The 14455-nt window shown below is 36.9% G+C and overlaps 1 protein-coding gene across 1 annotated transcript; it reads right to left on the reverse strand.

Annotated features, from left to right (window-relative positions):
* Positions 1 to 434: 434 nt before the first annotated feature.
* On the reverse strand, positions 435 to 10412 carry rhag (Rh associated glycoprotein). The gene is made up of 10 exons (XM_057353537.1): positions 10096 to 10412; positions 4534 to 4717; positions 4212 to 4362; positions 2904 to 3051; positions 2655 to 2821; positions 2436 to 2573; positions 2233 to 2354; positions 2047 to 2120; positions 1677 to 1750; positions 435 to 1574 (listed from the first exon to the last, which is right to left on the reverse strand). Exons 1-10 carry the CDS (start codon positions 10280 to 10282, stop codon positions 1500 to 1502), a joined length of 1320 nt encoding a protein of 439 aa, XP_057209520.1. The 5' UTR covers positions 10283 to 10412; the 3' UTR covers positions 435 to 1499.
* Positions 10413 to 14455: the final 4043 nt, after the last annotated feature.

The following is a 14455-nucleotide window of genomic DNA, read 5'->3' on the forward strand; positions in this document are numbered from 1 at the left end:
TAGTGACCCTTATGAGTCAGATGACGGCGCTGATGACATGACATCAAATGTGGTTAATGGTAATTCGCTTGACAATCATAAATATTTGACTAATAATCATCATGTGCAAGCCTTTAACATGTTCTGTGTTTTTATCATTTTATGTTAAATTATAAATATTTCTATGCTAGTGTCATTATTGAACTGCACATGGGGGTCAAGTCAACATTTTTAGGAAGGACAGAGTCTGATCACATACGTCAATTTAAGATTAACTCAAATTAACAATATAAGGTTCTGTTGTAGTTCTTTTGATTTTTATCTTTCAAAACGATTGATAGCATTTGCATGTAATATTAGTCATATCAATCTTCTTATTTCAAGTGAATATGCAAATGAGAACAAATAGAAAAACAATAGCTTGATTTCAAAATTAATTCATGCTATACAATGAATCGTATAAATGACAGTAAAAGTTTATTCCATTCACAGACCTTTCAAATACATTCAAGTGAAATTTAGACGTGAAGCAAATGAAAGCACACACACATTCAGAGACACAAAAGTTAAATCAGTAAAAGTCAGCTTGCAGTGAGACCAATGCATTTATATGAATGTTTTTTTTAACGTTAGAAAACATACAGTAGCATTCAAAAGTCTCATCACATGCAAGCGGTGACTAACCAATCACGTCTGCCTATACTGCTGCTGTGAGTTCAAGCAATGCAATGAAAGACATCTTCATACAGGAATCCTGACAGATTTCACAAATGTATTTGCCTGAATTATTATATAATATTAAAGTATTATTAATCGTGAAAATGTGTAAAAATATAAAAGTTTACATTTATATTTGTTAGTCTTTCAGGATACAATTGTAAAAAAGCTTCATTTACTATACATTATATAGAAGGGTTGTTACTGATCACAATAACAAGCAACTATAACTGTTGCAATGGTTAGATGTGGTTGGATTTGAATGTGAATTTGCACAAACATTCCTTTTGTTATCAAATGCTTAATATAAACAAAGGTAAAAATACAAACAGTGATGACAAAAATTGGGTCTGTAAAAAAGACTAAAAAAATGAAAGCTACTTCGATAAAAACAACGGCAAGAATTCTCACGTTGCCTTAGATTTTTGGCACAATAGAGTGAGCTACTTTTTTGATCGTCTTTACAAGATCATGTTCGTTTGCTCCATAACATTACATTTGATATATTTTTTTATTTTTATTGTCATCAACAACTGACTTTTACTTATAATTCATTGTAAATGAACTTTTCTGTAATATTCTGTAATAATACCCGTTTATATTTTATTATATACCTAATGTCTCATGTTGAAAGGTTTTCGACACTTTTGAGGGCCATATATTTATATAATTTTGAAAGAAAAAAACGAATTTAACAGAACTAAACATCTGCCCATACATATCACTGTGTTAAATATTTCACTAAGTGGTGTAAATGCTGATGGTTGAGAAGCCCTGAGGTGCACAATGGTCTGGTTTGAAGCCTAAGCTTCGGTTTTGTTCTTGGAATAATCGGCATGAGCCAAGGGCTCTTCGTTCTCCTCTTCTTCCTCAGGAACCTGCATGTCAAACGTAACCAAAATCACCAACCCAAAGACTTTTTTTAGCATTAAAAACAACAAAGGTCATGATTCATTCTGATATGGGTGTTGTTGACGTACCTCCCAGTAGATGGAGTCATCAAAGCAGTTTTGGTCGGGTGGTTGTCCCCAAAATGGAATCTTCATGATCAGACCTTGAAAAAGTTTGACGATTGATTCACTTTGTATCTTTGTCATTTATTAAGATCATAGTACAGAAATATTTCACCAAGAATCAAAAGTTATTATAAGATGTTATAAAAAATGTAAGTGACTTTTCTTTCATTTTGGAAAAATGCAGGAACGCGGCATTCTTTCAACTGAACAAAAGAAGGTTATACAGATTTAAAACATCTTAATATTTGAGTTGAATGTTGACATGTTTTGGGGTGAACTAGCACTTTTCATTGTAACTGAATTCTCATTAAAAATGTTTTGCAAATCTACCCACCTGTGATGAGCCCGCCCACCAAAGCAAAGCCCAGAGATGATGCTAAACCACCGGCCTGATGAGCTGCTGAAACTCTGCAATAAACAAGCACAAATACGTATAGAAATATTTATATATTTTGCTGTACTAAGGAAAATGCCACAAACTAAAGCACAATGAAAAAAATCGACACAGCTGCTTACGTACCCCTCCTTCCTGTGAAGTGCTGCCGCCACGATGCCAGCGAGTCCGCCCAGGATGCCTGGCATGCCGTGTAGGTTATGCACGCCACAGGTGTCTTGGATTCCCAGTTTGGAGGCGAGGATAGGCTGAGGAAACCAAAGAAAGAATAGGGATTCATGTGTCATTTGACATGTCTTATGTCATTAGCGATGAATTCAAATTCATACAGTGAGGAACTTGAAGCCGAGGGTGGAGATAATGCCTGCCACTACTCCGATCAGCATGGCTCCGAATGGCTGGATGTTCATGTCTGCGCAGGTTCCCACGGCAACACCCCCTGCCAGCGTGGCATTCTGAATATGGACCTGTGCAAAAAACACAATAGTCATGTGACCCCAAAATCTGAGAAGTGATAAATCCCATCTGTGAGACTCTGGTGGTCTCACCATGTCGAGTTTGCCCTTCTTCTCAACCAGACTGGAAGTTGCGTAAGCGGCGAGAGCGCAGGCGGCCAGAGAGAAATAGGTGTTGATAACAGCTGTGATTTGAGAGTCGCCGGGGTCAGCGATAGCAGAATTGAAGCTTGGCCAGAACATCCACAGGTACACCGTGCCTACATACACAAGAAGAGTCAGTGTGAGAACCTTGAGACCGAATGTGAACTTTTGATTGATAGAATGAACCAACTTTCATACCGATCATTGCAAACAAGTCAGAGTGGTAGACGGATCCATCGTTATCATGACCATTACGAAGACCCGGGCGATAAAGCACACGGGCGACAGCCAAGCCAAAGTAAGCACCAAATGCATGAATGGTCATGGAGGCGCCAACATCGGATGCCTGTTGAAGGAGGAAAATGTGTTTATTCTCTATATGAAAACTGTATATTAAAGTTGTTTTGCTTAGCGGAACACAAAAAAGAATCTTGAAGAAATGTTTATATACCATACCATAAAGTTTCATCCTAATAATGTATAATATTATTTTTAGACAGAGCCGATCCTTCCTATATGCAGACTACGCAGGTTGCGTGGGGCCCCTGCACCACCATTGGGCCCCCTTGAGGACCGAATCAGAAACACTATTGTAAACAAGACATTATTTTGTTTACAACTTGTGTTTTTTAACAAGTTGACCATGTTCAGCATGAGAAGCCAGCACGTTTAACAATGTTAAGAAGTCAGAAAGCATGAAATAGCATCTTTATCCCGATCTTTATGTATAAAATGAACCCCCAGTTTAATGTTAAACCTTTTTTTATTTAGTCTTCATTCGTTTAAGCGTGTTAATTGAGTTATTTATTTTTTATTTCTTATAGTTTACAGTCATGTTTAGGCCTATATCTCATTTTAATTATTTGTACAAGGGCCCCTCACAAGTTTGCTTTGGGCCCCCAGACTTCTAGGATCACCACTGTTTTTACAAGTCTTAGGACTGAATCTCATGGGAGACTATTTTAATCCTGAGGTTTTTTCTGTGGAAATTCTGTTGACACTGGACTGGAATGAAGCTAGCACAATACATGCAATACAACACATCATGGTTATATAATTATTATATCATGTAAGATTAATCATTCTAGTTGCTAACCAGAAACCCTTCTGGCACTTTGAGAAGAAGAAGAGCGTTCAGGACATGTTTGTTATTGGAATACTGGGTGTGTTCATGATGGTCATCCTGCCAACATTAGGAAGGAGATAGAAAATTGCTTTTTCCTCCATCTTTGATCAAGCTTCCTTTTATAACAAAATGATCCCACAGGAGTCGGCCTGACAGGAACTCAGATAGCAAAAATGGTCTTGATGATCTGCTGCCAATCATATAGATCTCATAACTTATATAATTTTGCACTTTAAATAAATTGTGTAGGTAAAAACTACACATGGGGGTGTCCCTTTCACAGACTTTCATTCACAGAACTGTAAATGACCAGCTTATCTGTGAACTTCATCAATAGCTGTTCAACATCTAGACAGTAGGAGGTAAATAAGTCTACAAACCCCAATGACTTCCACAACCAGATGCTCATTGATGCAGAAGATGGTGATCTCCAGCAGGGTCATGATGAGAAGCTGGACAGGGCTGGTTTTCCCCAGAATGGCTCCGAATGAGATCAGAACGGTCGCTGTGCTGAAGTCAGCATTTATCATGCTGTAGAGAAGGAATGATGGGATACATCACTATCAGAATTATCATTGCGTGAGCAAGATTTGATTAAATGATCTGGCACATTTCTATTTGACTGATGGGTCTATCATGGCGTACGGTGAAATAATTCTCAGTCTAACACCCCTTCCGAAGAAAAAGCAAATATGTGTTTACCGATTGATTGAGACTCTTATTTTTCCATCATGCATGTGCCAGACGTTCTGGAGGAGAAGACCCCACTGCAGACCGAAGGCGGCCAGCAGCAGGTTGATGCCCACACTGCTGAAACCATATCTCTTCAGAAAGGTCATCAAGAAACCAAAGCCAATGAAGATCATCACGTGTACATCCTGAAACACTGGAATAAATAAATAAAGAGCTGATGAGAGGGATGTTTCTCAACACCGAAACCCTGAAGTCTAGCCACTTCCTGTCCATCTGTAACTACAGCAGACGAGCAATGAAGAAAGAACACATTTACAAGCATAGAGTTTTTTTTAAATCCTTGTGAAGATTCATAGAATCATTATAAAGAATTAAAGTGAATTAATATAGAGAATCTTTGTAAATCCTTGTGATGATTCATAGTGAATCAGTAAAAAGAATCATACCCTGCGTTTCTTTCCGAAGGGCTCATCCCTATGCCCTACTCCCATCGAAGAGTAAAGATCGAGATGTGTAAACTCTGGAGGGAATAACGCAATTGTGTCTCTTAATGTGCTTGTTTAAAATTCACTTGGCGAAAGGAGCAATAAAACAACGTCATTTTCTCTTTGTGTGGTGTCCTCTTCCCGAAGTGCCCTTCGAAGGGCAATATATCCCATTTGGAACGCACTGACTGTAATTTATGAAAAACAATATGAATCATTATTAAGAATCGCAGTGAATCATTATGAAAAATCATAGTGAATCAATATAGACAATCTTTGTAATTCCCCGGTGAAGATTCATAGTGAATCACTGTGATGAATTACAGTGAATTATTATGACAAATCATAGTGAATCGTTATGAAGAATCATAATGAATCATCATAAAAATCACAATGAATCATTATAGAGAATCTTAGTAAATCCCTTTGAAGATTCATAGTGAATCACTGTGATGAATTACAGTGAATTATTATGACAAATCATAGTGAATCGTTATGAAGAATCATAATGAATCATCATAAAAAATACCAATGAATCATTATAGAGAATCTTAGTAAATCCCTTTGAAGATTCATAGTGAATCACTATAAACATAACCATAGTGAACTATTATGATAAATCATGTTGAATTAATATAGAGAATCTTTGTAAATCACGAGAAGATTCATGGTGAATCATCATTAAAAATAATGAATCTATATGAAGATTCATTGTGAATCATAGTGAATTATTATGAAAAAATCATAGTGAGTCATTATGAAGAAATAAGTGAATTAATATAGAGCATCTAAGTTAATCCTTGTGAAGATTCATAGTGAATCACTAAAAAGAATCATAGTAATTTATCATGAAAAAACATAGTGAATCGTTATGAAGAATCATAATGAATCATTATACAAATCATAGTGAAGAAATGTAGAGAATCTTAATAAATCCTCGTGACGCTTCACAGCGAGTCACTATAAATAACCATAGTGAATTATTATGATAAATCATGGTGAATTAATATAGACAATCTTTGTAAATTCATGAGAAGATTCACAGTGAGTCATTATGTAGAATCATGAATCTACATGAAGATTCATTGTGAATCACTGTGAAGAATCATAGTGAAATATTATGAAAAATCATAGTGAATCAATGGAAAGAATTTCAGTAAATCTTTGTGAAGATTCATGGTGAATCATTCTGAAGTAAATAATCATGAAGAATCATGAATCTATATGAGGTTTAAGAAAACTATCTGTTCTTTTTTAGACGGTGAAAGCTCACGGCAACCTTTCCATCAAGCTCCAAAACAACAAAAACCACTGTCAACCCAGTCCATGTGATTCTGGGGCTAAAGTCGAGTAAACTATTTGCTTTATATTCAAGCTCAGATTTCAATTTTGTTGACTAAAAGCATAGAAATAGTAAACATCTTTAAATAGCACTTCATTTCTGCTCATCATACAAAAAGACTGTTTCCGGGAAGACCCTTGTCTTTCTACATCTGTGTAAAGGTTTAACACATTAGTTCAACACATGCTATTTAATTCACTTCACATGACTCTAGTCAGCATTTCAACCTATTCAGTTCAGGACTACACACATTCAATTAAACGAATTCCATGAAATGCACAGTGTGAAGACACAAAACAAGCGCTGCTGGCCTCTGCCATCTTTCATCAGGGTAAGGAAGCGGTTTTGTAAGACTGTCCGAGGCAGGAAACTCTACAGTCAACATCTCTGCACATCGAGAAAAGATAGGATCCAGAACACCTGATTCATCACACCACAGCACACAAAGCATATCAACGGGTCTGTGGAAAATAATCAGACACATTAATGATTGTCAGGAAGTTTAGAAAAGGTCTCAGTCCCAGGAGAGACCGGGGCAACTGTTAAGAGCGGACCGCCGAAAGGTGTGGTACTAGCCAATGAATAGACGAACATTACGGCTTCCTTGGAATGCTTCTGGAAACCTTCCACCCATTCAATTATCCACATGAAATCTAAACTCGCCAGCGGATAAACCCAAATATCATCAATCATTGTGCTAATGCGGGACATGTGGTCAAGCCATCAAGATCACTGACGACCCTGTGAGGAACCAGCTAACCTTAAAGCCGAAGCACTTTGATCAGGTAAAAACTGAGTGAAAATGTTATTTGCCTGCTGTCTGTATGATGTCTTCATTTTAATACATCCTTCGTGTTGGCGGCAAGCCATACACAACTAGCTACTGTATGGTGATACAGTAACAAAACAGACTAAACAGGAAAACTTCCAATAAATACAGTAAGATAAAAATCTCAGTCAGTCTTATCGTGTAACTGAAGTCATCTTTAAACAAACTAAACGACATAATGCTTTCTGTTATCCAAGTTTCACAGAAAGAGACGTTCAAAATGCACAGAAAGACTTCTTTCGTGAAATGACCACTCCAACATGATTTGCACCAGCTTTAAGCTTTTTCATCAACACTGTTTTTCTGGTTGAGTTAGTTGACCAAAGAGGTCTTGCTTAGCATCCGACGGCTAACCTTCATGAAAACGTTGTTTCGTAATCTCTGTTTGAAATCTTACTTTGGTCGCTGTCGAGCCATTAAATGCAGTTTTGTTCAAAACCTTGACACAGTTGAAGGTCAAAGGTTATCAACCCTTCCTCTGATCTTTCCATCGATCTTGAGCGATACATGTTTACAGTGACGGGGTCGGCGAGGTGCATAACTTCCTAGCAATTTTGAAAGAGTTTCACAGTGTCGGCTGAGCAAATGCGCGCAATCCATTTTCCCGACTGTTGGCTTGTACAACAAACAGAATCAATTTGCCGGTGAACGTTCTCGTATGGCTCATGTGCAACAGATTTGCAAATAAAATCTCAAAGGTTTTTCTAATGGGTGGAAAGTTTCCTCTCGATGTGAATGACCTTATTACATTCTGTCGCTGCTCATTTAGCACATGGTGACAATTCGGCAATGTGTGTTATCTTTGTTGCCAAGATCCAAATGCCCTTTATTTTTATTTCTTTGAACACTTCTCACTTATTTCTGGACTGCTTTGCATGTGACCCCAGCACAGAGTGACAGATGGCCTACATTTTCCCGAAAGATTGACACGTGCTTTAAATTTGCATTTCTGTGTCTTCCTTTCACGGCTTCAACCTTTGAGGTCAAGATGCCGGGGTGGCACAAAAATCTTTATTAACAACAGCAGGGAACAAAATGAGCCGTAGCATATTATATGGCTGTCTTTAATGTTGATCTTAAGAAATCTTAGCAAACATTTATGGAAATGTTTTTTTGAGGACTCACAGCCTGATCGCACAAGAATTCGTAACTTTTGTACGAGGTGGCTAATTCGTACGAATTCGTACAATGTGAATCGTAAAAAAACATACACCCCTAACCCCACCCATAAACCCAACTGGAGCAAAAGCAAATCGTGCTCAAACAGTTTTAGCAAAACAAAGTGGTAACTTTGAGCGATTATTCAGGGAAAATACATTGTGTTGAATAATAAAAAGAGTGCATTGCGCAATTTAGAGTGATAGTTCACCTTAAAATGAAAATTCTGTCAACATTTACTCACCCTCTTTGTCATTTCAAACCTGTATGACTTTTTTTTCTTCCGCAGAACACTAAAGAAGATATTTTGAAGAAAGTTTTTAACCGAACAGCGCCGGCACCCATTAGCTTCTATTGTATGGACACAAAACCAATGCAAGTGAATGGGGGCCAGTTAACAACATTCTTCAAAAGATCTTCTTTTGTGTTCTGCTGAAGAAAGAAAGTCATGCAGGTTTGAAATGACAAGAGGGCGTGTAAATGATGACAGAATTTTCATTTTTGGGTGAACTGTCCCTTTAACTGCTGTTTGTTGTTTGTAATTTACTGGATAAACTGGACCCGCCCGGTGTCTCTGTGAGATATTGTGACACCCACTAAGACCAACCTTACTGTAATTTAACAAACAGATATTGATTATTGCCCTGAGCAAATACACCAAATAATTTATTTCTTACGTTCAACTTCAAATGCACTTTAAATGTGATGCACAACCGAACAATTAAGCGAATTTGAAGAGTCGATTTGAAACTTTGCGGGCACCCTCAGACTAATCTTGCATGTTCATACTCTCCACACCCCACACATGGCTTTGGTCCAAACCGTGTCCAAGCGGTCATGAGTGGGACATAAAGATAAAAACAAAAACATGCATTTAAAACCAAATGCATGTTATCTCCGTTAGGTCTGTGAAGAGCTGAAAAAACAGCCAACTAACCATCAGTTAGGAAAGTAAAACAAATCAGCATTTCAACTAAAAGTGAAGAAATGCTTATGAACTTAAGAACCTAACATTTAAATACATTTACAAACGGAAGATTTTTCAATTCAGCCTGCATAAAATCGTGTTAAGAATACAGCATAGTGTTGAACCAGTGTAGTTCTATATATCGGATATTTTGACACAACAATATTCTGAAATTGTTTCATTCTCTTGCCCTCATGTCACTCTTTCGTCTGTGGAACACAAAAAAAAAGATGGAAGTCAATGGACTTTAATGTTTTTTGGTCACGGACATTCTTCAAAATATCTTCTTTTGTGTTCTGCCGAAGAAAGAAAGTCATACAGGTTTGACATGACATGAGGATGAGTAAATGATGAAAGAATTTTCATTTCATGTGTTAGGTCCCGGAGGGCTGTTCTGAAGGTGGCTGCATCTTCGTCAACCTCTCTTTCTTTTTCTCCTGCGTGTGGCTTTGGCTCCTCTGCGCAGCCGGGAGTATTTTTAGAGACGTGCGTGCTGAATGAACATTAATGAAATACTTCTGCCAAATGAACCTCACATTCAGCAAACACTGATGCGTGAGTAAAACACGTGTAGCATGAAACTCAATTACAAAGCTGCAATTTTTACAGAATGATCTGAATAGCAGTAACATCAAACAATCCATCAAAACTGAATATTTGTGTGGCAGTCACAAATCTAAAACCTCAAGGCTCCTAAACAGTTGTATAACAGTATGGATGTATTCTCGACTCAGCAGCACCAGTGGAAGATAAAGCATCACATACGTAGTATAGACTAAGAGATACTTACTAGGGTAGAGCGCCATGGGATTTTCAGGATGAGTTGTATTCCCTTCAGCATGATGGCCATCTCCGTGTCGATGGGCATCGCCGGTGTCATACACCACAAACAGAGCGTACAGGACGATGGTCACCGCTTCCAGTATCAGGGCCAGGATTGGGAATTTGAGCCTCATGTTGGTGGCGTACGCTGGCATACTTTGACACTTTATCTGCGCGGCCACACTTCTTGTTTGGGGCTCTATCACTCGATTCTATCTGTGGCTTGTGGGGGCAGTGCAGAACGTTGCCAGTGGTTTTGAATTGGCTGCAGGTTTCAGAAAGACCAATGGCAACAGAGACACCCCCCTAAACACACACGCACACAAGGCAAGGCATAAAGGTCTTCTCAGACAAACAGCACCTTTATATACACTATACTTCTATTTTTATTGTTATTTCATAACATTATTTTAATGCTTTACACATTTCATTTTGAAAAGTTCATTCATAGTATTACAAAATCGCAGTTTTTAATAGTGTTTGAATATCTTTAACTCAACTACTTATAAACATTCAAGAGTATTTTTGTAATTACATTACCCGCTGGTTGATTTGTTTCTGTATTGCTGTGAATCGGGGTATCTCAGTTCCTCTTCTGTTCTTTTTCTGTTTTTTCTCCCTTGGGACTCATCACTTTGGTTGAACACACCCTTCAGTTGAAGAGTTTTACAGCGTATAACAAACAGGTGCTGGTCTGAATGCGTATTTTGCACTGAATGAAGGCTAAAAGAAACTTTCAATATTTTGACAGCAAGAAATCTTGTAATTCAATTTTCAATGAAATAAAAAACCCAACTTTGATTTCTATTAAACGTGATGGGGCGGTTTCCCAGAACGTCATTGAAAAACCTAGCCTACTTAAACAAAACATTACTGTGAGACAAAACAAACGCACGGATATATTTTATGACATGCCAGTGCTAGTTGTTTTCGATCAGACACCTCTAACATCTAAGTTAGTCTGGTACTAGGCTTAAGCCCTGTCCGGGAAACCAACATTAACCGACACAGTCACACATTCATTCAATTTTATATGGCGCATTTCACAATTTTCCATTGTTGCAAAGCAGCTTTACATAAAATGATGCAGTGGCTGCTGTAGTAAAGAAAAATAAATGAAAAGAACTAAATGACATAATCTGTATTATAATATTGCAGTTTTGTATGAGGTGCCCAGTTCATTTGAATTCATGCAGTCTCATTTGTACGGTCGTGACAGACATATTAGGCTTGGAGGCGGGGTTAGGGGTGGAATAGGGGCAGGGCTTCATTGTTGTTTGGCCAGCTTGTAAAATCATTACAAATGTATGTGAAACTGCATTTATCACTTCAGCTCTTTTTTTGTGTAATGACCTGCCAGCCTCCAGCAGATCTACTTTGATCAGTCGAATCCTTCAACAAAAACAATGAAGACACACCTCTCCTGTAGCGTCAAAGTTTGATTTTCTATATCATATATACTGTATGTTGTGTTCATTATGGATATTCTATAAATATTTATTCATAAAATACTTATTGTTTAAAAATAGATCATATTTAATTTTTCATTCTTATTGTTTGTTTTTGGCACCAAAGGGAAGATTTTAGAGTTATTATAGTTTTTATTCATATTTAAAATGATAATTTTTTGGTTTATTTTTAATGTTGCTATATAAGATTAATTAATTTTATTTTTGTTTATTATTATAATTTTACGGCTTTAAACTTACTTCAGTTTATTTTTGATGTAACATTTCAATTTTTTCTTGAGTTAAGTTTTTCCAATAATTTTTAGGTCAATAATTTATTTGAATTCAATGAACAGGAACGTTTTCAAAGTTTTAATTTCAGTAAACTAAAACAACCTTGGAAGATTCTCCTAATTTTGTTGTGTGCAAATGCAACTATGCAATAAAAATAATGTCTTTTGTTTCGTAATTTCTTTCAACCTTCTTAGATTTAGATATTTAGGTGACACGTATTTAATTTAATTTCAAAGACAAATTTCTTTCTTTCTTTCTTTCTTTCTTTCTTTCTTTCTTTCTTTCTTTCTTTCTTTCTTTCTTTCTTTCTTTCTTTCTTTCCGTCCTACCTGCCTTCTTTCTTTTCTTTCTTTCTTTCTAGTAATATTTACCTGTCCTGCTGTACTCGCCAAAATAATTGTTTTTGACCTTATGAACCATGACCATTTAACAGACCAATTAAAGCTTCAGTTTGCACGCTGACACAATCTGGCACCACAACAGACCTTCGGGACCTCAGCAGTTCATGAAAGAAAAGCATGTTTTTTCCATCTGATAGCAGCTCTGATTCAGCGGAGTGTGTCCAGACGTTCTGTGTGTCATTTACGTAATCATTAACCAGTAGCCTCATTTGAAGGATCTCTCCAGCTCTTCTCATGCGAAGGTCTCTGGGTTTTCTGACCTCACGAGTAAATCACAGATCCAGCCTCCAGTGTTGACTGCTATACAACCCTCCACCGCTGGCATCTCACGATTCTCACTTTATTAACATAACACGTGTAATCCTCCATACATTTAAAAATTGTTATGCACAATGTGTACTGTATGTTGTCTTTATGAGTTCTGTCATCATTTTAATGTTTGCTCCATTCATCATTTTACTGATAAAAGAACTGCAGATTTGGGGGGGAGTGTATGTGATATTACCCAGTACTGCTTCTCCATGTGGGAAAGGTATGTCTCTATGAGCGGGTCTCCTATATCACACAGCATTCTTCTGTCAGTAGACTGGATCACTGCTGATTTAGTGTATCCTTCCCAGCAATATCAGCAGAAGAGAGACGCTTTCCAACGTGTCCGAGACATTACCCAGAAAACATGTTTAGTAAATGTGAGGTGTACCATCTCAAACCTTCGGCTCGATGTCCATGTGAGGAATGTGAGGTATTGAGGTCACAATGCTGGTAAACTAGATCTTTACAAACAATGAAAACACTTAACCCCTGACTGCTCTTTCCATACATGATCTTCTGTGAGTTCATTAGAATGAAAACATTGGAAAGTTTCCTTTCTTTACTCGACAAAACACTTGACTGTATAGTCCAGAAGTGTATGTACTTGTTGGTGCCCTTACAAAAAAGAAGTATTCTTAAAGTACTGTACACTTAAGCAAAGATGAAGTATATTTTAAATATACTTTATGTAGTAAGTATGCTATATAGTCAAAGTGTTTTCATTGTTGACAGTATTTCAAAACCAGTTGGGACACATTTTAGTTTCTAAACGTATACTCTTAAGTACAGTATCCTTTAAGTGTAGTTTACAAGTAATATTTTTTTGTTTGTACTTGTTTTTGAACTTATATACTGATAATTTACTCGTTCAATACTTGTAGCACATTCTTCAGTTATGAAAGTACACTTTGAAGTAAAGTATGCTACTATGCTAAATGCTAGTTTAGTACACTAGTTTTGTATTTTGTACACTGCAATACTTATATGTTTTTTTTAAGTGAACTTCCAGACTTTTTCTATTTCCTATGGACTTTAAAAAGTATCATTAGAGGAATACTGAAGCAACTTTTATGCTTGAATGAAAAGGAAAGGGGACTGGCGCTGTCGAGCTCCAAAAGTAACAAAAAACATAAAAAGAGTTAATTCACTGTAAAAAATGTTGGTTCAACTTAAAAAAGTGACCTGGTTGTCTTAAAATTTTGAGTTAATTCAACTGAAAAATATTAGTCAACACAATGAGTTTGCAGCCAATTGAGTTGAACTAACTCAAAATTTCAAGGCAACCAGAACTTATATATATATTTTTAAGTTAACCAACAAAAAGCAGCAAATATATTTTTCAGTAGTAATAAAGTGAAATGATAGCTTTGTGTATGGAACAGACCAAACAAATATGAATGTGAATAAACTATAACTTATTAATATTAACACATAACATCATAGTTATTCACTGAAAAACATTGTAAAAATTCTGCTAAATAACTTCTCTTGCGTTCTTTGAAAGGTCACGCAGGTTTGACTTTGGATTGACATGAGGGTAATCATTTTGGTTGAACTATCCCTCAAAGTTCAGGGCAGTGCAGGGCAGATTTAATGAGACGGCACTCAAAGAGAAATCCCTTGAAGGAAATCCATGGATCAAAAGTCTTATATTCTCCAGAACTTTAGAATGTGCATTGCATATTTATCATTGCCTAAAAAAACAAGTGCATTCTGCAGCTCATATGTTCTGCGTTTGCGTGTCTCAGGACGGCAGCTGTCCACAGATTCATCACTGCATACAGCTCACAGCTGCTCGACAGTATCAGTGCATTAACACCGGCCCGCGCCCCTGCATACTCGAAGAAATATTAGGTTTATTTGGATATATAAG

Source organism: Triplophysa rosa, linkage group LG15 (genome assembly GCF_024868665.1).
Source record: "Triplophysa rosa linkage group LG15, Trosa_1v2, whole genome shotgun sequence".
Lineage (NCBI taxonomy): Eukaryota > Metazoa > Chordata > Actinopteri > Cypriniformes > Nemacheilidae > Triplophysa > Triplophysa rosa.

Bases quoted from the DNA above. Each gene is read 5' to 3' on its own strand.
- rhag (XM_057353537.1), bottom strand. From the start codon at position 10,282: ATGCCAGCGTACGCCACCAACATGAGGCTCAAATTCCCAATCCTGGCC. The intron at 3,052-4,211 runs GTTTGTAGACTT...CTCCTTCAACAG, and splicing joins TGGTTGTGGAAGTCATTGGG to GCATCCGATGTTGGCGCCTC. The intron at 2,355-2,435 runs GTATGAATTTGA...TGGTTTCCTCAG, and splicing joins TCGGCTTCAAGTTCCTCACT to CCTATCCTCGCCTCCAAACT.